Raw genomic sequence first — 24909 nt, 5'->3', positions numbered from 1 at the left:
GCGTGACCGCCTTGTGGGTTCAAATACTTAAGGGCAAGGTAAGGTTGAGACCTAAAGATCTAAAAGTAAGACTCTTGACATTATTTTCTCTGGATCAACTGGCAGAACTCCACATAGTACAGTAACCCGAGAGAGTGGCTTTCATTGACCATTGCCTGTCACACAGGAAGTTAAACTTTCTGTTTTCAGATGACAATCACAGTTCATGATCATAAACTGGGAGAAGCCTGAATTTAAAAAATGGCTCTGGGAAAGTTTTCAAAACCAAAATGGAGTCACCTGTGCCAAACCTAGACAAAAAGAGCCAGGAAGGCCGAGAAGGGAGGGTCTTCACACTTGATTTCTCAATACTATCCCAAAATACTCTGCCAAAGCCACAACCTTGCACAAAAATAGTTCCATGAGGGTGCCTGCCCAGCAATCGTCTGTTCCACCTAGGACTAATGCCACCTTTATTGCTGATCCTTGTAGCTGAGGATAGCTCCCTCATTTTACCAAACCCTCCTCATTTTACCATTAAAAGCCCTGTCTTCCTTTGCTTCCCTGAACTCAAACATATCTCACCGCGGCACTTTTTGGGGAGCCATTCTCTGTTGTCATTTAGGCTCATGGCTCAAATCAAGCATTTTACCCCACAGTCACCCCATGACCCATTCATGGGGAACACGTTCACACACATCATCACACTTACCTAGGGGCATCACGGGAAATAACTGATCTTGAGAGATGTAAAAGAATGTTAATTAGCTTTAATGAGTACCTAGTGGGTTCCTGAATGATCACCGAAATGGCCAGAGGGGGCATCAGTGTAAAATGCTCTGATTTCTGTCAGATAAACTATCTGCAGCCTCCCCCGGATGTCGAACTTCAGGGTCCTGATCACACAACTATCCCTGTGCCACTGGGGCCCAAGATCTTTCAAAGAGCATCTTGGTCCACTCTGTGGTCATCTCCAGCCCACTCATGGGCAGTGCAGGGTGGCCCTGTATGCAGCCACACACACAGCAAGATCGCCAGCTTCTGGGAGAGAATGTTCCAGAAGAAAATGTCAATCTGACCTCCATAATAAAGGATTCAATTTTCAGAAGAGAATGTTTACCTATTTCAGTTCAGGTGACTGTGGGATCCCTCAGCTCTGGGACTAACTGGGGCCCCACAGAGGTGCTTCTCCAACGTGTGGGGACCACAGCTGCAAACCAGCCAAGGACAAGTGTGCTGAGGCCTCCCCAGGATCCTCTCCTGCAGCCACACCACCCAAGAGAGAACACACACCTCAACTGGTTCTGGAACCTCCCTCCATTTTAGGAAACTATTCTGACCCACTGGGGTCTGGGAAAATTCCATCAACCTGCAAGTTTGAACAATGAAACCACCACAGGGATGTTGCTGAACACACCATCACCACAGCATACAAATATCTTTCCTATGAGGACAAGCAAAGGCATTCCCCTAAGGCCAGATACCAGGAATGCCTGCACAGCTGCTCACTAAACAACACAGTCTAGTTTACAGAGAATTCAGATTAAGGTCATTGATCCTATCCATTGTACAAGCTACTGGAAAGATGGGTCCAAGTTGCACCTCAGCTCTGATAACTGTCCGATTTTGTAACTGTGGCACTCAGGCGTTATACATATTCATGGATTTAACTTATGTTTCTATTCTCATTCACTTTTTTCAATTTTTAAACTTTATTTCATCATTTCATCATTTCTCTCTGCAAGTCATTTTCATTCACTTTTACACCAACATGAAGTACAAATAAATAGTACAGCTCCAAGGCAGGAAGGCAGAGAGCACACAGCCCACTATGAGAATCACCCCAGTTCCCACACAACCCTCAGCTGAGAGGTCAGGAGACTCCAATGCCACACTCTTACCTGGAAATTGAGCAGGTGTTAAATTTGTGTCTTCAAAATTCCTATCTTTCAGCCACTTCTTTAGCTCTATAAATTCGGGCTTGTGGCTCTCATTCGCTAATCAGGAGAGGAAAGAACATGTGGTGATTAAAATCACTGTATGATCAGGTTATCATTTAAAAAGAACATCTCTGATGAAGTGTATCAGATTTGTAAGGCATTATAGTTGGATTGGAATATCCCCCAAAATCTCATGTGTGGGGCTTGGCCCCATCAATTCAGCAGTGCTCAGAGGTTAGGCCTCTAGAAGGTGACTAGATCACTGGACCTTGACCTCATTAGTGGATTAATTGATTCTCAGACTCATAATTTGATGCCATTACGGGTGGTGGCAGAAACTTTAGGAGGGAAGGCCTAGTTGGAGGAAGCAGGCAGGTCACTGATGGGGTGCCCTGGGAGGTGAATCTTGTCCCCAGCCCCTTCTTCTCCAGCTCACTCTGCCTCTTGGCTTCCATGTACCAGGCAGGTTATCCTGCCACACCCTTTCACGAGGACGTTCTGCCTCAGCTCAGGGCCAAAATGATGAGACCAAGTGACCATGGACCGAAACTGTGAGCCAGAATAAACTTTACTTCTTTAAGTTGATTTTCTCACATATTTTTCACTATAGTAAAATACTACAAAAGGGAATAAATTTTATGAAAAAAACAAATAATGTACTCTAAAACAGCAAAACCATTAACCATATGACCATCTCTATAGATAAAAAAAAAATTTGATAAAAACCCAACATCCCCATTCTGATAAAAATTCTCAGTAAACTGTCAGAAGGAAACTTCCTCAATCTGGTGAAAACTATCCTTAAAATATGGATAGCTGACATATAAAAAACTGAGAGCTTTACTCCTAAGATCAGAAACAAGACAGGGATGTCTGGTTGTGCCTCTTCCCCCTGCATTCCAACACTGTACTGACAGATCAGCCAGTAAAAAGGAGCTAGAAAAATAAATCAGAGAAATCAAACTGAGAAAAAAAGTAAAACTTATTCTCAGAAGACATCAGCATATATGTAAAAGATCTAATTGAGTCTACAAAAAAAAGTTAATAAGTGAGTTCAGCAATGTAGCAGGATACAAAATCAAAACACAATCACCAATTTAAATTTTAAAAATATCATTTTAGTAGCATCAAAAATATGAAATTCTTAAGAGAAATCTAATAACATGTGTAAAACTTGTATATCAAAAACTACAAGGGGCCAGGGACTTATTAGCTCAGTGGTTCTGCCACCTGCCTCGCAAGCACAAGGTCCTGAGTTCAATCCCCGGTACCAAAAACAAACAAAAACCTACAAAATATTACTAAGAACAATGAAAAGATAAATAAATAAGACTGTTAGATTGAAAATTTGTGCCTTCCCAAAATTCCTATGTTGCAACCTAACTCCCACTGTCACGGTACTTGGAGAGGGGCCCTTAGGGCAATAAGAACAGTTAGATGAGGTCATGATGGTAGAGCTTTCATTGCAGGATCAGGGGCCTTACAAGACGGAGAGCGTGGGGTACAGCTAAGTGGCAGAGAACATATTTAGAGCCACAGGTTCTATCCTCATGGAATCTCATAAATCCTCCTAAAACCCAGATCCTCATAAAAAAGAGAAAAAAGAGGTAGAGATCCCCTGTCATGTGAGGACACACTCAAAATGCACTGGCTACAACCAGAGAGCCACCACCAGGAGCCAAGTCAGTCAGCCAGCACCCTGATCTTACATTTTCCAGCCTCCACTAGTATGAGAAAGAAATTGATAGTTTAAGCCACCCAGTCTATGGTACTTTGCTCTGGTGGCCCAAGGTGACTAAGACTGACAAAAATGAACTGAGCAAGCTAAGGCACACATGGTAAGCCCTAGAACTACCATTAATAACTCAAAAAATATAACAAAAAGGCAATGAAGAAAAAAACCATTATATTAGAAAATAATGATTTAACACAAAAGAATGCTGTAAAGGAGAAACAGAAAACCAAAGAAAGATACATAAGATATATAGAAAACAAGACATAAACTGGCAGATGGAAATCAAAGTTATAGATAATATCACTGAATGTCAGTGAATTAAGAAATCCAGGCAAAAGGCAGTTTGTTAGGATAAATAAACAAGACCCAAGGAAATCCTTTATACAAGAGATACATTTCAGACTCAACGATAGAGAGACTAAAAGTAAAACATGAAAAAGATGGATCATACACACCACTACAAGAAAGCTGGAGGGCCGGGGACATAGCTCAGTGGCACAGCAACTGCCTGGCCAGCACGAGCCCCTGAGTTCAATTCCCGGTACCAAAAGAAGAAAAAGAAAAAAGAAAAAGGAAAGCTGGAGAAGACTATTCTAGGATCAGTCAAAAACAGACATTAAAACAAAGGTGCTACTAGAGTTAGAGAAGCATTAATCTATCAGAAAGATGTAACAATTATAGACATACATGAATCTAACAACACAGCCATAAAATACATGAAGCAAAAATAACAGGCATAAAGGGAGGAAAGAACAATTCTAGGGTAATAGCTAGAAACTTGAAGACCTGTTTCAGTAACTGGTACAACGAGTAGGAGATCACCAGGGAATAAAGATAGCAACACAATAAACCAAGGAGGACTAACAAACATCACCCAACAGCAGCAGAATACACATTTTCCTCAAGTGCACATGGAACATTCTCTAGAACACACAACACTATAGCAATGGTAGCACACTATGGCACAACTGCCACAGTGGGCTGTTCATAGCATCAAAAGCTCTAAAAGGTTCACCGTTACTGCTACAGTCAACAACAACTGTTCCCACGAATGTGGAACAACCAGAACTCTTATAAACTGCTGGTGAGAATATAAAATAGGGCAGCCCTTTGAAAAACTGCTTTGAAGATTCTTTAAAGGTTAAACCTACACCTACCAAATGATCTGGCCATTCTACTCCTAGGTAGATACTCAAAGGAAAAAAATGTATGTCTATGGAAAGGCTTGTACATGCTTGTTCACAGCAGCTTCACTTGTGACAGCCAAAGATGGAAAATAACCTTAATGTCCACTGTTGGGGAGAAAAAGCTTTTTCTCTATTCTCTTAGGTAACTATGTAGGGGACAGCAAATTAAGCTGACAAAATACAGATGAGCAAGTTTTAAAAATACTTTTATTTCTCTTTTGTACACAGGAATTCACAGAAAAACATGACTCACAGAGGCAACTAGAATGTGAAGATTTTGTACCATATTAATAGGAATATAAAACAGAGGAGGAAGGGTACTTATGGGAAAAATAATGACCACCAGGAAAGATAAATTGGCACTTAGAAAAATAGATAAAAAAATACCATGGTTTGATGATAATATAGAACAAGCTGATTTCTTATCCCAGTGCTAACTTCACATCACCAGTGGCAGAACTGATTTACTCAGGTTGCAAAACTCATGGAGAGAAGACTTATAATGACTAAATTACTTTGAGAGGCACTGTTTTTAGACAACATGAATTCAGAAAAAATGTTTTGCACAAAATATGTAAAACATAATCTGTATCTTCCTACCATCAAGAGGATAAACAAACCATATTAAGCAATAAGTAGAATGAACTATTGATATGTGAAACATGAATTTTAAATCACTATGCTTAGGAAAAGATGGCAGATTTTAAAACAAAGCGCACACTGAATGATTTATAGAAAGCTATAAAATGCAAACAAACCCATAGTGACCCAGAAAGCATTTCAGTAGTTACCTAGGGTTGGGAGAACGGGGTGTTAAGAGAGGTATGGGATAATGGATTATCAAAGGAAAGAGGGAAACTTCATAGGATGATGGTAATGTTCATTATTTTCATGGTGATGATGGTTTCATGTATATGTACTGTACCTACATCAAATCATATGCTTTAAATAGTGACATTCATTATGTCAATTAAATCCCAACACAACTTTTTAAAAAATATGACCTAAGTAAAAGCCTCCCTAAGTATGTTACCAACAAACTAGAAAACACATTTGACACTAACAGCAATATATTAATGAGCATTTCATGTTGTCTGCTTGTTTGTTTACAAGACAAGGTGTCACTGTATTGCCCATGCTTGCCTCAAACTCTAGGCTCAAGAGATCCTCCCACCTCAGCCTCTCATGTAGCTGAGACTATGGGCTGATCCCACTATGCCCATTTCATGAGCCACTACTATACACTAACAGACATATAGCACATGCTGACCACTAAGAACACTGAACCTAGGTGGCAAACAAGTGAAGGCTAACATTAGTGAGAACGAGAAATGTCATTACCAAAACTTGGTTTGGGCTGGAGATTTAGCTCAATGGTTCTGCCGCCTGCCTTGCAAGCACAAGGTCCCGAGTTCAATCCCCAGTACCAAAAAAAACACAAAACACTTGGTTTTGAAGGTTAGAGAGAAAGCAGATGAGCAAGGAGAAGGAAAACAAATGTTCTAGGCCAGTGGTGGCGAACCTCTGGCACGCATGCCACAGCAGGCTGTTTGTTATCACTGAAAGCTCTAAAAGGTTCACCATCACTGTTCTAGGCTAAGGACGATTATGAGGAACAGTAGAAGTGGAAATGTGGGAGGTGTGTTTATGAAGCAGAGAGCAGGGGTGATATACAGTACTCAGAACATATGGAGGTACCAGGGTGGGGCTCCCTTCTAAAGGAACTTGAATGTCAGGCAGAAGGAGTTCAGATATCACATAACAGGGAATGAGGATCCCCAGAGGTTCCTAACCAAAAAGGCAAGGTGGAAGCTGTTCCTTTGGAAAACCTGACAGCAATAAATGGGACAGGAAATAAGGGTGTAGGCAAACCAGCAAAGAACGAGCTGAAATCATCCTCATCCACAAGCAGCAGAAAGCACAGGAAGAAGATAACCTAAAAGAAGACAGGAAAGGTTCAGCAGGACAATGGCTATGGAGGCTCAAGATGGATATGACTGCCTCAGGATGGTCCTGACATATTTTGGGTCAACAAGTAGCAGTGTCACTAATTTTTATACGAATACCAACTGCATTTACATAGCACTTCACAGTTGGCCAAGGACTTTCATATGTTATATCTCATTTAGCCTGGGTTATGCTGAGCTGGAAGTGACGAATTTACACCCACACACTGATATCCTACAGTGGGCTAAAAGACAGAACCAGAACCAGAAACGTGGGGTCATCATCTCCAGATAAGTGGCTGAAGTAACGAGTTAAATAGATTCATACCACTCTCACCAGAGTTTAAAAGAATATAAGGGTTCCATCAAAGAGTATTCATTAAGAAATATTCTCTTTGGGCCGGGGATTTAGCTCAGCTGCCTGCCTCCAGTGCGAAAGGTCCTGAATTCGGTCCCCGGTACCAAAATAAAAAAGAAAAAGAAAGAAAGAAATATTCTCTTTGAACACTTTCAGAAAACCTATGTGTATAAACAGTCAGCAATCAACAACGGGCTTCTTTTCTTTCATCACTGCCACCAAAACAAAGCTGTACCTCCTCTTGACTCGGAACCTCGGATGAGCTTTCGCCTTCTGATCCGGCTTGTTCTTCCTCTTCTCTTCTGCATGCTACAGATGTAGTTTCTAGGTAGCTGCCTATTCGAAAAGAAAAAGCATTTCTTAGTTGAAATTTCCAGTTGTACGATAATCACTGTTCTTTGTACCCTTTAATATAGAAATGTGCATTTTGGTAAACTTTCTCGGCAAGATGTTTGGTTCATCTTTCTTCCTTTGTTTTGCAGTGGAGGGGAGCGTGTATATTTAAAGCATTTTTGTAGAGGAAAGATTCGGACCAAGAACTAAATCAGGATACTGCAGTGAAGGAGGGCCCATTCTACATTCTATTTAGAGGATCCTCTAAAACAATTTCTTCAGGCCCTACTGAATAATGATTAATCTTGGCAATCCTCATAAACTATTTCATAAACATGTGGTGTGGGGGTTTCCACGTTCCAACCCTAATCAACATTCACTAAAGCACCAACTTAAATTAACTGCATTTAGAATAAAACAGGAGCCACTGTCCACTCACATATCTTAGAGGCAAGGAAAAAAAATCCCCTTTCAGTCTGAAATAAACAGTGGCTTATTCTTAGAGATCAGGATCTTCAAATGAATATAATTAAACGGGAGTCTGCAACAGCTTAGGGAGACAATGAGAGCCAAGAAAGCATTCAATTAAAGATAAAATCTAAAATGGGTACTAGAGATTCTACATGCTACTTCTTTAGAAGCATAAAAATGAAATCTATTAAACAGCAGCATGGTACAGGCAATAGAGTGAACCTTCTTATAAAAATGATAGGAATGAATGCAGTTATAGTAAGGAATGAACTGTTTACGCTGTTATAAAAATATGCAAAACATATAAAGTAAAAAAATAAAGTTTCAGAACTTATAAAGCAAGTGATCCCTTTGGGTTTACTTCTGACCACATCATACATATTTACATATCAAGAGTATTTAGGAAGGGTTAATGGAAAACGTGCTAGAAACTGTTACTATTACTTTTGTATTCTATTCTGACTTACACATTGTATATATGAGTACATACATGACATATTATTTACACGCATATTCAGCGATATAGCTGTACTTCTAAATAAATACCGGGAGAGAAATGAACGACCAGAAATGAGTATCTCCGACAGTATTCTCAGCAGGGGCAGGTTCATTAATAGCTGAACCGGAAGTTGGGAATCAGGACCCAGCACCAAGGGAGGTTGCTCCCTCCGGTGTCCGGGGCTCCGGACACCCCGGGCCGCGAAGTTCCCACAAGTGTCCCCGGGACGGCCACGAGGAGCCCGGCCAAAGGCACTGCCTGAGCCCCCAAAGTCCTTACACTGCCCGCCACCCTCCTGCACTCTCTCCACGCCACTTCCGGCGTCCCAGCCGGTGACGTCAGACCCTCGGGCCTCGACTCCCTTCGTGTCCCCGGCGCGCTAAGCAACAACACCGAGGGAATGACGTCCAACCGATGAGACTGCAGTAGTGCACAGGCCTCGCGTGGGTCTGCGATGGAAACCACTTCTTTTCACAAAAACATTTAATACTAAGGAAAGCGGCACCGTGACCCTGCTTCCGTTACCCAGGCAACGGAAGGCCGCGATCCCGGAAGTCCTCCGCGTTCTCCTCCCCGCGGGCCACCGCTTCCAAAATAGCGGTAGCCGTGGGCGGGCAAACCGGAACTGTGCTCTGGGTGATCCAAGCTGAAGAAAGAGACAAAATCGCAGAGGGCGAGGACGAAAGTCATCACGCTCTCCTGAAACCTCAACAACCCAACTCCTCAATACACAATAGAGCTCCCCCGCCGCCGCTGGCCGCTTCCTCCCAGCTGACGCATGTGCAGACTTCCAGATTTTTAGCCCAGGACGCCAAGCCCTCAACCTTTCACCCTTTTCCCTCACCGCGAGCCCGGAGTGTAAAATCCCAGCGGCCTGCGAACAGCAAGCGCTCTGCGCCCTGAAGATCCGGCCTGTTCATCTTTTTCTTAAGCAGTAGCTCCAGCCACCTCCTGAGTCTGGCCCCGCCTCTCCCCGCCGACCTCCGCCTGCCTAGTACCTGGCTAGGTCCTTCAGTCGGGCTCTCTCTGCCTGGTCCCCACCCCACTTCACCCGTCCCCCTCCATTCGTCCACCAGGACCCGATCTCACCCCTTTTCGTGACTGCACCCCTTTTCCTTTCTGCGCCATTACCCACCTTGCAGAGGAATTCTAAGTACTGTGCATACTCCTTCCAGGAGAGGGAGCTTGGTTTCTGCACCACTCGTCTATTAGGAGCTTGATTTCTGGAAGCGACAAGAGTAACATCACAGTGGAGGAACCTAGGAAATACTAGGAAGTAGCCAAGTGGTCAAGGATGTTATCAGAAGTAAAGAATGTGGATAACATGTTCCTGAGGTATTTCTCCACGTAACCCCATTCTTCTGTGAAAAAAGGACATCCCAAAACACCTGACCTGTACCCCCCAAAACGTGTTTTCTGTCATATAAAAGAAACTGACAAACTGTCATAAAGCAGAATGATATGACAACTAAGTGCAATGTAGTATCCTGGAGGAGAATATTAGACAAAGAACATTAGAGGGAAAACGAGTGAAATCCAAGTAAAGTGTGGCATTTAGTGATCACTGCTGTTTCAATATTGGTTTCTTAGCTGTGACGAACACTGTAGTAGTAAGATGATAATTGGAGAAAATTGTATGGTATATTGGCACTACACTTCCAAAGTTTGCAGTTTTTTTTTAATTTGGGGGTTTTGAATTTTTTGCCTTCTTTGTGTGTGTGTTGTTTTTGTTTTGCTGGCCTTGCATGCTAGGTAACTGGTGCCTCTGAGTTACATCCCCAGTCCTAAAATTGTATTTTAAAGGTGGTTGGGCTGGATATAACAGTTCCTGATTAGGAACTATTAAAATGTCAACTTTGACAGGTTAAAAATTTTAAGGATTTCAGCCAGGCATGACAGTTCAGGCCTATAATCCCAAGAGAGGGATTACAGGAAAAGTTAGCTAAACCCAGGAGTTTAAAAAAGGGGAGAGGTATTTATTTGATCAGAGATTCATGAATACGGCAGCTACAAATGAGAAATGTTTTCTATCTCCATGTGGAAAGAGCACCAGGAGAAGGCTACTATAGAATAAATGTGAAAACAGAGCAAAGAAATTAGTTTGAACAATTGCCTCATTTGAACTCTTCCCATGGGAATTTCAAAGCGCTATAAAGCAAACTTGACCACCTGTAATTGCCCTAGCTTACTTCAGTTTCTTTTAAATTCTGAGTTAAGTTTTGGCTTACTTGAGAACCAAGGCATTAGATCTCTACTGGTTTAATGGCCTCCCCTTCCTTTTGTTTGTTTGTTTTTTGGAGTTTGTAAGCCAACTTTGTCATTAATGTATTTTAGCAGAACAAAGGTTCAGCAGTATCATCAAAGATCAGCCTTTGTTTTCACTTCCGTGCTTGGGGAGTTGGCTATTCAATATACGTTTATGTTTGTTCCCTCCTGGTCCAAGATAATTATTGCAGCTTCACCCACCACGTTCTTATACATCTGTATTCTATTTTTTAATGTTTTATATTTATTAGCATATATTTATAGTACATAATGAGTACATGCATCATGGGGAGTTAGTACATGTACATATCATAATTCTTTTTACATCTCCTTCCCCTCCCCTCAACCCTCTACCTCCCCCACTCTCTATCTGTTGGTTCCCTTCCCATTTGAAAAAAAAAAAAATCTGTCTCCTTGTTTCCTACTAGACAGGAAGAAAAGAGACCATTATAATGAGTAATTTACTATTATGAAAGAGGAAAATAGCGTGTATTACCATTTTGTGTATGGGAATTGGCAAAGATTCTCTCCTTGACTGAAATAGTCAAATTCCTCTGAGCAAAAACTTGCCCTCTAGACACTACAGGGGCTTAGCACAAATGTTTCCTTCCTCCCCTTTCTCCATAAAAGCCTTTAACACAGTTTTTAACAGCTGAAGGTTGTATCTCTAAGATGATATAAGTGCCTTCCTGAGAATGTTCCAGGTCTCCAAAACAATTGACTGTGTAACTAACATCTGACTTTAGGACCCTGACCTCCCATTGTTAAATCATTTACTAAAAAGTTTATAGTTGTAAATCCTTTCTCTGTCCCTCTGAGATGTACATGTCTCTCCCACAACTCAGGAGTGTCCATCTCAAAGACCTTGGGTATAGGGACAAAAAGGAGACCAAAGTATGAGTTCAAAAATCGCATAGTTTCTTGTTATCCAAAGAGGATTTTTTTTTTTTTTACATTCACAATGTGAAGACGGAGAAAATAATGTCAACAAACCTCACAGGAAATACACTCCACTGACACCATGTAGAAACCACACAGAGTCCCCAAAATGCTTAAGACACAATTGCTCTGTTAGGGTGGAAGCCACCTCTGTGTAAAGTAAAATCTAATGAGAGTTAGTGAGGCGCCTTTCTCTGATACGTTCTTGGGAGAAGCCAGGTTGAGCACTGCAGCAGAAATCTTCAAGGACACGTGAGGTCCTGCCATGAAGGTGCCAGGTTTGAGATACTACTCCTGACAGAAGGAAAAGATCACAGCACGTTCCCAAATGTGGATCTGAAATATGTCAGTCACACTCCTGGAGGTGGATGTTCACTCTGGCTTGTCCCATATAGGGACAAAGCACCATGTAACAAGTGTGTTCGGAATCATTTCAAAGCTACATAACAGACCTGAAAGCCATTTGTTTGAAATGTAGTCATTAGAACTGATGAGGTCTGTGTCTTTCAGTCTTTTAGTTGAAAAAAATTGGATTTTTTTTTTTACCCTTGATAATTATATTTTATATCTTTCCTCCTTATAAGTTTATTCTTTTAACTTATTTTTTATTAAGATTATTGGTACATTTTATAAGTTTATTTTTTAGCTTCTTTTTAACTAGTATATATTTCCAATGCAAAGTAATTACATTCATCTTGGAAATTTGTACATATACATATCACATCTTAATCATTTTATTTAATTAATTAATTGGAGGGGGGGCACTGCGGATTGAACACGGGTCCTTGCACTTGCAGGACCTGTTTCCTATCTTTTATTTTGGAACTTTTTTTTTTTTTTTTTTTTGGTACCGGGGATCGAACTTAGGTCCTTGCGCTTGTACAGCAGGCGGCGAAACCACTGAGCTAAATCCCCGGGCCCTCTATCTTTTATTTTGTTTCCTATCTTTTATTTTGCTTTTCAAATTTTATTTTTGGTTTCTCATATAAGAGAAATCATGTGATATTTAATCTGTGTCTGATTTATTTCACTTTACGTTATGGTATGAAAGTGCATCCATTTTCCTACAAATGACTCAAATGTATCCTTCGTGGTTGAATAGTACTCCATTGTGTATATATCATATTTTCCTTATCCATTCATCTGTTGATGGGCCTATAGGCTGCTTCCAAGGTTTAGCTATTATGAGTTCTGCTGCTATAAACATAGGTATGTGTTATGGCTTATGTCTAGATGGTCCCCAAAGCCTCATGCAGTCAATCATAGGTGGAGCTTTTCCTGAGGTGGCTGAATCTAGAGTGTGTGATTAATTCAGGGTGGAATGCTAGGCTCCAGGATTAAGGCTTAATCCTCCTGACTAAAGGGTGTGAATGCTACCTGCTTTAAGTAGTCTGGATAAGATACAATGGATAGAAAGACCTGTGCTTGTCCCTTGTTGCTTTTGCTACCTTCTGGCTGCTATTAACTGTTTCTCCTCTGCAAGACCTGTCTGGCACGACACTCTGCCTTGGAGCCAGCTGATCCTGGACTGAAACCTCTACAATCTGTGAGCTAAATAAACCTTCCCCCTTTAACTTTGGGTGTCAGGTATTTTTTCTTGGCCACAGTAAAAGTAACACAGAATTTGGTACCAGAGAAGCGGGGTTGTTGATGTGATTATATCTGACCATGTGGTTCAGGAGCCTTTGGTACTGGCTTGTTGGAAGAGTTTGGAAATGCCAGTTGAAAAAGTAGAACTGGAACGCCTTAGGCTATACTATATGGGAGATTCTGGTCAAAGTTCAGGAGACCAGAAAGCCAGGAAACACCAGGTTCAGGTTCTGGGGGTAAGGACTGCATTGACTGTTGATTTTCTTGGAGAAACTTGCCATGGCTGATTTTCTTTATGTGAACTTGGCTGTTCTGTCAGAGAAGCGTGGGACCTCGATGTTGCCTGGGATGGCTGCTGTTCTCATCAGGGGAGCTGTGGTCTTTGCTTTGCATGTCACTTCCTGGCTCCAGTGCAGATCTCTCAGCCTGGTGGCACAAATCATTCAGTCTTGCATCACAAATACATCGGCCTCCAGATATGGACTCACACAGGTCACTTCAGTGAGCTCCAGACCTTTGGCTAAACCCTCTGCACTCTTCCGCATCCAACTCTGTAAACCAGTCTTGTAAATTCATATATATTTGTATGTCTTATATTATATGTTTCTCTAGTAAATACTGACCAATACAGTATGCATGCATGTATCACTGTAATATGATGACTTTAACTCTGGGGAAGAGTTACTGAAAAGAGGTAAAACTGGGTCAAATGGAATTTGTATTTTTAAGGATTGTTTGTTGTTGTTTTATTTTGTCTTGTTTTTTGAGACAGGGTCTCACTTATGTATTCCTGGCTGACCTCAAACTCGTGGTGATCCTCCTGTCTCCTAAGTGCTGGGATTGATTACAGTTTTAGTTCTTTGAGGATTCTTCATACTGACTTCCATAATGGTTGTACTAGTTTACATACCCACGGTCATGGCTTGTGACTAGATATCCCCCTAAAGTCTCATGTAGTCATAGATTGGGCTTTTCAGAGGTGGGTGGATAGAGAGTGTGTGATGGTGGGATTAAGGGCGTGATTACTAAATTATTCTACTCTTAGGTTTGGCATAGTTCTGAGTATGGAAAATGGGAAGGCCCACCCTGGATGTGAGTGCCACTTGCCCTAAGGGTGGATAGCCTGGATGGGATATAATGTACAGAAAGAGGGTCGCTGCTTGTCGCTTGCTGCCTTGCTGCCTTCTGCCTTCTTCATAGCACGGAATGTTTCTCCTCTACGATGCCCCTCTGCCATGCCTTGCTTTGGAGCCAGCTAACTATGGACTGAAACCTCTACAAACTGTGAGCTAAATAAACCTTTCCTTCTTTAATTTTGGGTATTGGGTATTTTGTCTCAGCTAAGAGAAAAGTAATTAAGACATCAACCAACAATGTAGAAAGATTCCTTTTCCACTGTAGCCTTGGGCAGCACTTGTTGTTTTTTTGAGTCCTTAGTGACAGCTATCTTTTCTGCAGTAGAGAAGATTGGATCTTCCTATTGATAATTGTCAGTTCACAGACACAACTGACATTCACACTGAATGACACTCTGAAACTTTTCACTTCCTAACCCCTGAAGCTCCCACCCACCCATCCTGATGCCTGACTCTGCCTTGAAAATGCACAGTCATCACTGTACAAGGGTCAGTGGAATTCAGTTCACTCTGGACCTTGTCCCTAAAGAAATGGCTCATTACAGATTAACTTCTGAACTTGCTGTTTTAAGTTGGGCTTGCTTTATCTTGACAACATTAAGTTGCTTAGAGTTTCATAACTACTAAGCCACTGATCTAGGATACGATGCTCCAGCAAAGCTTATTGAATTTGTTAAGCAGTATGAAATATGAAAAAAGACAGGGTCAAATTCAGTTCTCTGAATTTTGGTTCACAAAAATAGAAAGTCCCTGAGAGCTTCATAATTCGTGATTTAACATTCATTTCTGTCATGTTTCAGTAGACACCATGGAACCCTGTTCTTTAAGATAAATTAAATAACTCTTGTGATTAGTAGGTAACACAGACATAAATTTATTCCACAAACTAATAGATGGAATAAAATATTTCTGCGTATACCAGTCAAGACAACATTGACTCAAACTAGTTACACAACATTGACTCAAACCAGTAAGTAATTTCTAGCAACTTAACCATCTGCAGTAATAAGGAAGATCTGGGCCTTCACATTGCTCCCTTGTTTGTATTTTTTTCCTCAAATCATGTAGAGCTCTGAACAAGTGCTATGTTTTAAGCATCCCTAACAAACACATCAGAACTAATACCCAGGGCTGGGGATATTGCTCAATGATAGAGGGCTTTTCTAGAATGGGAAAGGACCCTTGGTTTAATCTCCAACCATGGAAAAGAAAAACAGAAAAAGAAATCTTCAACCTTAACAAGAAAACTAACATGTAAACAATCAACCCGAAAGAGTCTACATCCAAATGTTATAGAAGAAAAAGATATAAATCCTCAAAGTAGAGCTTTATTCAGAGGCTTTACATTATGGTGTCTTCCAAAAACAAATATTCAAAGTTTCCAGTTGTTAAATCTGTCAGTTCTTTCTTACAGAATCGCTCTGCTATTCTTATAGAAAATATAACCAAATTAAAAATGTAACCCTCACTTATAGTTTAATAGTTGCATTTAAAAGGCAATTTTCATGTATATCATTTAGAAATTACTTGGTATAAATTTTTCATTCCAAGCATTACTCCCTTTCTCTAGTACCAGTTTTGGAACAATTATTTTTCCCAAATTAATTGTTAATGCAATCTTTTACATATGCTAGTGAAACTAAAAACAAAAATAAACCCTCTTGTTTCATTTGGTTTTAGTTACTTGCAATAGTTAGCTTTTATTTTAATTATTGTTTGAGACTCTGTCTTCCTATGTTTTTTGGTGGGGGGATAGGGTTAGGGTTGGGGTTTGGAGGTCACATAGCTGAGTCAATGTTCTTAATCTCCTACTAACTTTGCTGTAGATGATACCTCTAATATGGATTATGATATCCTGTGCTAAGTCATTTTTTAACCACTCAAAAGTTGCTTTTGTGAAAAGCACACACTTGGGCTGGGGATTTAGCTCAGTGGTGCTGCCGCCTGCCTCACAAGCACAAGGTTCCAAGTTCAATCCCCGGTACAAAAAAAAAAAAAAGCACACACTTTTGTGTGCTAGTGTCCTATGGGTGTGACCCATTGAGATCTCCCCATTCAGATCATGCAATGCTGCCATGTTATGAACATGCATCCCATGATACCCATAAGTTTTGATTGCACTTTTGTAAATTGAGAGAAACTGAAGTGTAAGGAATGTATTCTCTTACAACTGCAGATGAATTTATATCAATAAGCATTTCACTTGAAAAAAAGCGAAGGTCTTTTCCTGATAAGTATTATTTTTCTAAGAACTAGATTGGAAATATATCTTTGTAAAGCAGCACTGTGCAAAACAATCTTTTCCAAAGATGGAAATGTCTCACCTCTGCCCTGCCCAGTGCAGTGGCCACCAACGTGGAAACATTGAGTGCCTCATATGTGACTACTGCAACTCAAGACTGACTTTTGTAATTGCATGAATTTTCATTAAGTTGACATTTAAATGGCCTCATGTGGCTAATCGCTACCTATATGTCAACGCAGAAATGAAACTTGATCTTGCGGCCAGTCCCCTGTTGTTTTGGTATAGGAGTAAGCAGCCAGAAAACTCATTTCCCGCCAATGAATCAGTTCATAAATTTTCTGAGCATACTTCCATTATTTCATTCTAAAATTAAGACAAAAATGTGCACCCTGAGCCAGGGGTAGTGGCACATGTTTGTAGGCCTAAATACTCAGAAGGATGAAACAGGAGGATTATAAGTTTGAGGTCAGCCTTGGCAGTTTAGCAAGACTTAGCTCAGTGGCAAAGTGCCTCTCAGGCAAATCCCCAATACTAACAGAGGGAGAGGGCTCCTGATGTCTTATTCAGAGGGCAAAAGAAGCCATGATGCCCTCTCCCACCTGTACACCGCAGTTCTCAAACCCAAGCTGCATGAAGGTCTTGCCCGTACCCAGACGGGTAACCCTGGGATGACTTAGCAAGTGTCCCCGCCATTCTCAGAAAACCTGGTAAGGGATGAGCCAGAAGCTTGCTGTCATTTCCTGTGGAGAAAATCAACAGGCATTTCATCCCCTCTTGGTTTCTGACAGCATTCCACAACTCTGGTTCCAATGGCTTGAGTTGCAGTGCTAATCCTTAAAAAACCAGGGAAAAAGCCCATGCAAGATCCATGTCTTCAGGCACAACTGCGGATAGTTGGACAGCTGGGGAATACCAAGCAAACTTCAGAGACCCAGGAACGAGGGGTGGATGCAGAACTAATCCAGTGGCCAAGGCCAATGGTTCTTTGCTGCCCGCTGCCCGCAGCCAGCAGCCCTGACTGGGAAGTGTGGCAAAGTCCCGGCCTGACTTCTTGAGCCTGTTTCCCTCTCCCAGGGCTCTGCACAGTCTGCCTGGCTGTATCCCTCCCAAGACTCCCTCAGGACAAAGCCCAAGCCCTGGGCCGTGCATGGCCTGATCCTGCTACCTGCAGGTTCTTTTCACCTCCCCACCAACAGGCGTCACACGCTGCACGTAACACATTATGGTGTTTCTCTCACTGTCAGCTGCTCTAGTACAGCCCAAGGAAGGGGTCAACAGGTGAACCAGTCATTAAATACACGCGAATGAAGACAAGTGGCCACTTTTAGAAAAACTGAAACCCGTGGCTGAGATTTGGGCGCTTAAAGCAGGGTTTATGCTAAAAGTCAACATTCTAAAGCTCTGCACCCACAGGGTTTCTGAAGAGCCACGCCGTCGGGGGCGGGGCCTGAGCCTGTGCTCCAAAGCCTGGACAGTGCTCAAGATCCCAGATCCCCACCCAATGCACTTTGGACCTAGGGCATCTGCAGGATCCTCTCTCCCGCACAGTGCCCAGCGCTGCTTCCCAGCCATGTCGTCCATCCGCCGAGTGGCGCTGGTGACCGGGGCCAACAAGGGCATCGGCTTCACCATCATCCGAGAGCTCTGCCAGGGGTTCTCGGGGGACGTGGTACTTACGGCGCGAGACGAGGCGCGAGGCCGGGCGGTGGTGCAGCAGCTGCAGGCCGAGGGCCTGAGCCCGCGCTTCCACCAGCTGGACATCGACGACCTGCAGAGCATCGGCGCCTAACCCTAACTTCCTGCGCAAGGAGTACGGGGGGGGGGGGGGGGGGGGCTCGACGTGCTAGTCAACAATGCGGGCATCTTTTACAACAGTAAGGACCCTGGGTGTGCAGAGGGGAGGTGGCCTCCCTGAGACTCCAGCCCAGGTGGACTGAGTCTGTAGGGGCTGTGAGGTGCAGAACAGGCTTCCCAGCGAGCAAGAGAGGCTGGGGCTGAAGCAAAAGCACAGCCCTGAGGGTGGGGGAGTGGGGTGGTTCCAGGCTATTGAGTCTGGTTTGCCTGTCAGGGATTCTGGGATCTTTTTAAGATGTTCCTCACACAAAGTTTATATGAGGGGAGGTTAAGGCAGTTGGGTGGACCTTCTATTCACTCTGAAATAAACAAGGAACGAGGAGATTACAGCAGGACAGTGCTGGACTCCAATGATGCCGTCTTACAAAAATAATAAGGCACTGTCACACCAGAACAGGACCCTGACAACACTGGCTACACACCAAATGTCCTCCCAAGTGACCAGATTTCACATACACTATTTTGTTTCTGTGAAATTCCACCCCATGACTACTGTTTATTTTTTTTTTTACTAAATTACATTAAATCAAATAAACTTTTATTTAATTAGTACATGTTTGCAATTCTTGTAGTTTACAGTCACCTTGGGGAGTGGTTGTCTGTACACATTACAGCTTGTTTTCTTTTTCTAATCCCCTTTCCCCTTCCCTTCTCCTCTCCCCTCCTCTTCTGGTTCCCTTATCACTGTTTTCATACTTTTTGACTTGACGTATCTTAGTTCTTGCTATGGCATAGATGTTTACATTGGTTGGAGTTGTTAGGGTCATGTACATGGCACTCCTTTACTCCTCTCATTTCCCCTTCCCGTCCTCCTTACTCCTCTCCTTGTTCTCTTGTTCTCTGTTGGATGAGATCTGTCCCCTTGTCCCTTTGTAGCCAACCTTTATCATTTTCTTCATTTGTACTTTGCCTCACTCAAATGAGAGATAACATACCATATTTAACCTTGTGTGTCTGAATTATTTCACTCAATATTATATTTTCTAGGTGCATCCATTTTCCTAAAGATGGCTCAAATTTGTCATTCTTCATAGCCATGTAGTATTCCATAATATACAGACACTACATTTTATTTACCCAATCATCTGTTGATGGGTATACAGGCTGCTTCTAGGATTTAGCTATTAGGAATTGTGCTGCTATGAACATAGGTATGCAAGTATTACTGTAGTATGATGCCTTAAGCTCTTTGGAGAAGATATCTAGCAGGGGGATAGCTGGGTCCTGTGGAATTTCTAATTTCAAATCTTTGAGAAATCTACATACTGATTTCCATAATGGTAGTAACGAGTTTGCAATCCTACCAACAATGCAAGAGGATTCCTTTTTGCCCTACCCACCCCAGCATTTGTTATTGTTTGATTTCCTAATGATAGCCATTCTTTCCGGAGTAAGATAGAATCTTAGTGCTGTTTTAATTTGCATTTCTCTAATGGCCAGAGATGGTGAATACTTTCTTATGTATTTGCTATTTATTTGCATTTTTTCCTCTATGAAGTGTCTGTCTATTCCTCTAGCCCATTTCTTGACTGGGTCTTTTATTTTAGGTGGTTTAATTTTTTTGAGTTCTTTGTATATTCTAGATATTAGTCCTCTGTCTGAGGCGTAAATGGCAAAAAAAATTTTCCACTGTGTAGGGTGTCTCTAGGACATCAGAAAATGGAAAGATGTCCCTCGTTCCTGGATACGCAGAGCCATTGTTGTCAGGATAGCTATACCTCCAAAACTGTTATACAGATTCATTGCAGTCCCGATCAAAATACCAACAGCTTTCTTTACAGATCTGGAGAGAAAAAATTCTAAAATTCATATGGAACCAGGGACCTGGAATAACAAAAGTAATTGTAGACAATAAGAGCAAAACAGGTGGCATAGCAATACAAGGCTTCAGACTGTACTAGAAAGCAATAATGGCATGGTACTGGAACAGAAACAGACATGTAGATCAATGGAACACTACTGACGTTACAGACCTCTACCGACACATTCAACGATTTGATCTTTGACAAAGGGGCCAAAGCATACATGGGAGGAGAGACGGCCTATTCAACCAGTGGTGTTGGGGAGACTGGTATCTGTGGGAGAGCGCAACTGGCCCCTTAGCTCTCACCATGTGCTAAGTTAAAATCAAAATAGATCAAGATCTAAACGTTAAAACCGAAACATTAAACCTTCTGGAAGATAAAATAGGTAAAACACTTGAAAACATAGGTATAAGGGCCGGGGAGTTAGATCAGTGGCACCGCACTTGCCTGGCAAGCACAAGGTCCGGACTTTGATCCCAGTACCAAAAAAAAAGAAAAGAAAGGTGTAGGAAAGGATTTTCTAAACAGAACCTCAACTGCACAAGAAATTACAGAAAGAATCAACAAATGGGATTATTTCAGGTTAAAAAGTTTCTGTACAGCAAAACAATCCGTGGCATGAAGAGACAACCAATGGCAACTGTTTACTATGTTCCTTTTCTTCTCTAGAAGAGGGAGATCCCACACCCTTTCATATACAAGCAGAAGTGACAATGAAAACAAACTTTTTTGGTACCTTGAATGTCAGCACGGAGCTGCTCCCTCTCATAAGACCCCAAGGTGAGTCTGGTGCTGACCTGGCTCCACCTTCTGGGACCTCATCTCCAAGCCCTGCTTCCTCTCCCTCTGCAGCTGCCAGTGCACCAGCCACCTTGCAGTGTCTCCACCTTGCAGGTGCGGGCTGCTGCTTTGTCCTCAATTACCAGGTGCCACTGATGCTCTAGTCCTGCTGCTCCTTCCATACCTGCCTCTTCCTTTATCCTTCACATCTCCAAGGACAGAGCCCCTCACGTTCCAGGCCCTCGGGATTCCATCCTGCCTGTGCTCCCCTCTGCTGAGTGATCTTATTCAGGCCACCTGAGCCATCTCTCCCTCCAGGTCACTACAGCCACCCCATAAAATCTGTCATCTGCCTAGAACACTCCCGGAGATCCCCACACATACTCATTTTCCTGCTCTCCAACTCCTCCTCATGTCCTTCAGTCATAAGCAGACATTTTCAGAAGATGCTCATCCTGTGCCCTACAACCCCCACTGCGTCATGGTGGTCACCATGCCCTACCCTAGTCACTTATGTAAAGAGCACGCTCACTGAGTGTCTCCTGAATCCTTCTCATCCAAGCCCTACAACAGACCCTCAGCTATGAAAATGCATAACTGAACCCCTCCCAAGCTTCCTCTCTGCCTGGGACTTTCCTTTCCCAGAGCTGTGCACACCGTCTGTCTGCCCACTCCCCTCCCAAAACTCCTTCACCACAAAGCCCAAGCCCTCAGCATGGTCCACAGGGATGCCCTTAATCTCCCCTGCCTCGCTCCCAGCTCATTTTACCTTCCCACTAAGATGCGCCATATAACACATTTTTTATGATTTTTGTGTACAACTGTGTTAGTTACTTTTCTCTTGTTGCTGAGACAAAATACCCAACACCCAAAGTTAAAGGGGAAAAGGATTATTTGGCTTACAGTTTCTAGAGGCTTCAGTCTATAATCAGCTGACTCCAAAGGAGGGTGACACAGGGCAGAGGGACAATAGCTCATTGTGGACTGAAGCCAGCAAAGAAATAAGGGCCCTTAACAGTATCTTTCTGCCCCTTTTAACGTATTCGGACTACCAGGATTAGTGTCAAGCCAATCGAATCATTGTACTGATTTAGTAATCACACACCCGGAATCCCAGCATCACACATTCTAGATTCAGCCACCTCTCCACAAGCCCTATGATCACATGAGGCTTTGGGGGACATCTAGATACAAACCATAATATTCTGCCCCTGGTCCCCCCTAAAGACTCATGCCCATCCATTTATGCAAAATTTCTAAGAGTTGCCAAAGTCCTAACATTTTCAGAACTGCTGAAAAGTACAAGTCCAAGGCCTCCCCTGAGATGAAAGGCAAACTCATAGCTGCAAGCCCCTGTACCAATGAAAAGAAAGTTGAACACTTCCAACATTCAGTGGCAGAAGATAGACATTTCCATTCCAAAGGTTACAAAGAGGGGGATACAAAAAATGGGACCGAAGCAGGTCCAAAATCCAGCAGGGCAAACATTAAATCCACTTCGAGCATCCCCAGCAATCTGTGACAAATTTTAAACTTCCCTTTCCCGGTACCAAATTCTGCCTTAGTTACTTTTCTGTTGTTGCTGAGACAAAATACCTGACACCCAAAAGTGGGTGGAAAAGTTTATTTAGCTGAATGTTTGTAGCAGCTTCATGTTTGTAGCATAATGGGTTAGCTCCAAGGCCAGGTGGCACACGGCAGGGGGGTAACAGTTCATTGCTCAGAAGACTGCAAAAGCAACAGGAAAAATATAAGCCCTTTTCTGTCCTTTATATTGTATCCAGGCTACTAGGATTGCGGTGGTGCCAAACCAGTGTACTGATTTAGTCATCACACACCCTTAATCCCAGCATCACACACTCTACATTCAACCACCCATGAGGCTTTGAGGGGACATCTAGACCCAAACCATACCAGCAGCTCTCTCCTTAAGTACTTATGACTTATTTCAGGCAGAGTGGTAAATGTGTCAAGCAGAATGATTCATGTGGACCTTCCAAACTGCAGCCCTGAGCTACAGCAGAAATTTCGAAGTGAGACCATCACTGAGGAGGAGCTGGTGGGGCTCATGAACAAGTTCATGGAAGACACAAAGAATAAAGTGCAGGAGAAGGAAGGGTGGCCCAATTCGGCATATGGGGTGTCCAAGATAGGAGTCACAGTCCTGTCCAGAATCCATGCCAGGAAACTAAGTGAGGAGAGGGGAGGAGACAAGATCCTGCTGAATGCCTGTTGCCCAGGGTGGGTGAGAACTGACATGGGGGGACCCTCAGCTACCAAAAGCCCAGAAGAAGGAGCAGAGACCCCTGTGTACTTGGCCCTTCTGCCCCCAGATTCTGAGGGGCCTCATGGACAGTTTGTTCGTAACAAAAGTGTTGTACAGTGGTAAACTTGACTCATACCACCCATGGCCCCATTGTGTACCATGGCCTGATGTGACCCAAAGGAAATTTATACTGTCCAATATATCCATATACAAAAAATAAATGCAAACATCACCATCAGGGAATCAGTACTAGCTGACTACTAATAGAATAGCATACTCACTGAGTCATCATTAATTCTATGTCTCTTAGGGTTTCCTCTGAGATATAGTGAGAGAAAATGTAAAGTTTCTGGAAATAATGAATAAAATCAATAGCCAAACAAATGGTTCTTTCTGAATGCCCCTTTCTGCAGGTTGTTTTCATGCTGAGCCACCTCCATCTCAGAGGTACAATCACCATGAAGTGAGGTCCAGAGAAGGGACAGTGTAGCTCAGGGGTTGACGCACACAGAAGGAGCCAGGCAGTACCATCTACAGCTCTGTGGGCCATGCAGTCTGTAGCAGCAACTCAGGACTGCCATGGTGTGACAGGAAAGCAGACACATGTGACAACCCGGGAGCAGAGCTGGATTCAGGTCGTGGGTTTCGGTTCATCAGACCCTCAGAAAACACAGACAACACAATGACTACAGAGGCCTGGTTTCTAGAAAAGGTCTTATTCGTTGTGGAAAACAACCAATGGCAGTGTGTGATGTATGAGAGGTGCTTGTGTAGAACACTTGGCCATTGGGACTCTGAGATGAGAAAATGATTGCTAAAGTTCTCAGTCTGAGTGTTATTTACATAGGGATGCAGTGTCATGAGGGCTGCAGTCTTCTCGTGTGTGGGAAGTGGTAGAATTCAGCTATCTAGTTGTAAGACTAGATCACAAGAAGTTTGTTAACTAAGAGAATTAAGTCGTTTCTGGGAAATTCCACAAGTCTGCTTGTTAAAAGAATGCCAGAAAACTTTGAGACCTTGTAAAAGTCTCGAAGGAGAAAAACAGGTTTTCCTATTTACCGTTTTCCAGGATCAGAGGACCGCTTCCCAATGACTCTACGGGTGGTAAGAGAGATACGACTCACTATGCACATCTGTGATGTTTGTGGTGGGCTAGTGGGCTTGATTTTGGCCTAAATCGTCCTGTTCTCTTGATACTATCTGATAAGAAGAGGGCTGCGGTGTGCTCTTTGATGTACAGGATTGGTGAATGGAAACAGGGGACTTGTGAATTTGCCTGTAGCTTTTATGAGTCACTTAAAGTCATTTGTCACCAGAGGTTAAAATCAGAAAGATGACAGCCAGAATAATTAAGCTGCTTTCCTACGTGTATAAAAGCCTTGCTTCTTTCCTTTGTGATTGTCGAATGGTGATAGAGGAATTAAACTGCTGTTCGTCCCCCAGACTGTCTCCTTTTCTTTCGTTAAAAGTCAGTGCTTTCCGGGGTTCCAGGTCTCCCTCAAGAGGGACCTTTATTAAAAATAAAAATCAACACCCGTGTTTCAGCCAAATTCATACAGGGAAGCAAACAAGATAACAGTG

The 24909-nt window shown here is 42.6% G+C and overlaps 2 protein-coding genes across 20 annotated transcripts in view; one reads left to right on the top strand and one right to left on the bottom strand.

Moving 5' to 3' along the window:
- Setd4 (SET domain containing 4) overlaps positions 1-24909 on the bottom strand; it is a 108865-nt gene that overhangs the window by 80107 nt on the left and 3849 nt on the right. For 4 of the 19 annotated variants that reach the window (XR_015451725.1, XR_015451726.1, XR_015451724.1 and 1 more), the window contains exons 2-6: positions 9584-9671; positions 8974-9094; positions 7381-7481; positions 6714-6777; positions 1881-1976 (exon numbers count right to left, since the gene is read on the bottom strand). Coding sequence is in view for 14 of the 19 variants with exons in the window: in XM_087212558.1 (XP_087068684.1) it covers positions 1881-1976; positions 6714-6777; positions 7381-7481; positions 8974-9094; positions 9584-9671 (470 nt within the window). In the remaining 5 variants the exon portion in view is untranslated. The other 15 variants (XM_087212570.1, XM_087212588.1, XM_087212596.1 and 12 more) reach the window with 14 other exon arrangements.
- On the top strand, positions 17827-23451 carry LOC110348651 (carbonyl reductase [NADPH] 1-like). The gene is given in 2 exon segments (XM_021256218.2): positions 17827-18497; positions 23015-23451. Coding segments are annotated over 2 exon segments (936 nt in total). The 5' UTR covers positions 17827-17998.

The sequence above is a fragment of the Heterocephalus glaber genome, unplaced genomic scaffold (assembly GCF_053883595.1).
Source record: "Heterocephalus glaber isolate CG9 unplaced genomic scaffold, H.glaber_assembly_v1.0 deba00000122, whole genome shotgun sequence".
Classification (NCBI taxonomy): domain Eukaryota; kingdom Metazoa; phylum Chordata; class Mammalia; order Rodentia; family Bathyergidae; genus Heterocephalus; species Heterocephalus glaber.
The sequence above is the reverse complement of the archived record's forward strand: the minus strand, read 5'-3'. Positions and strand labels throughout refer to the sequence as shown.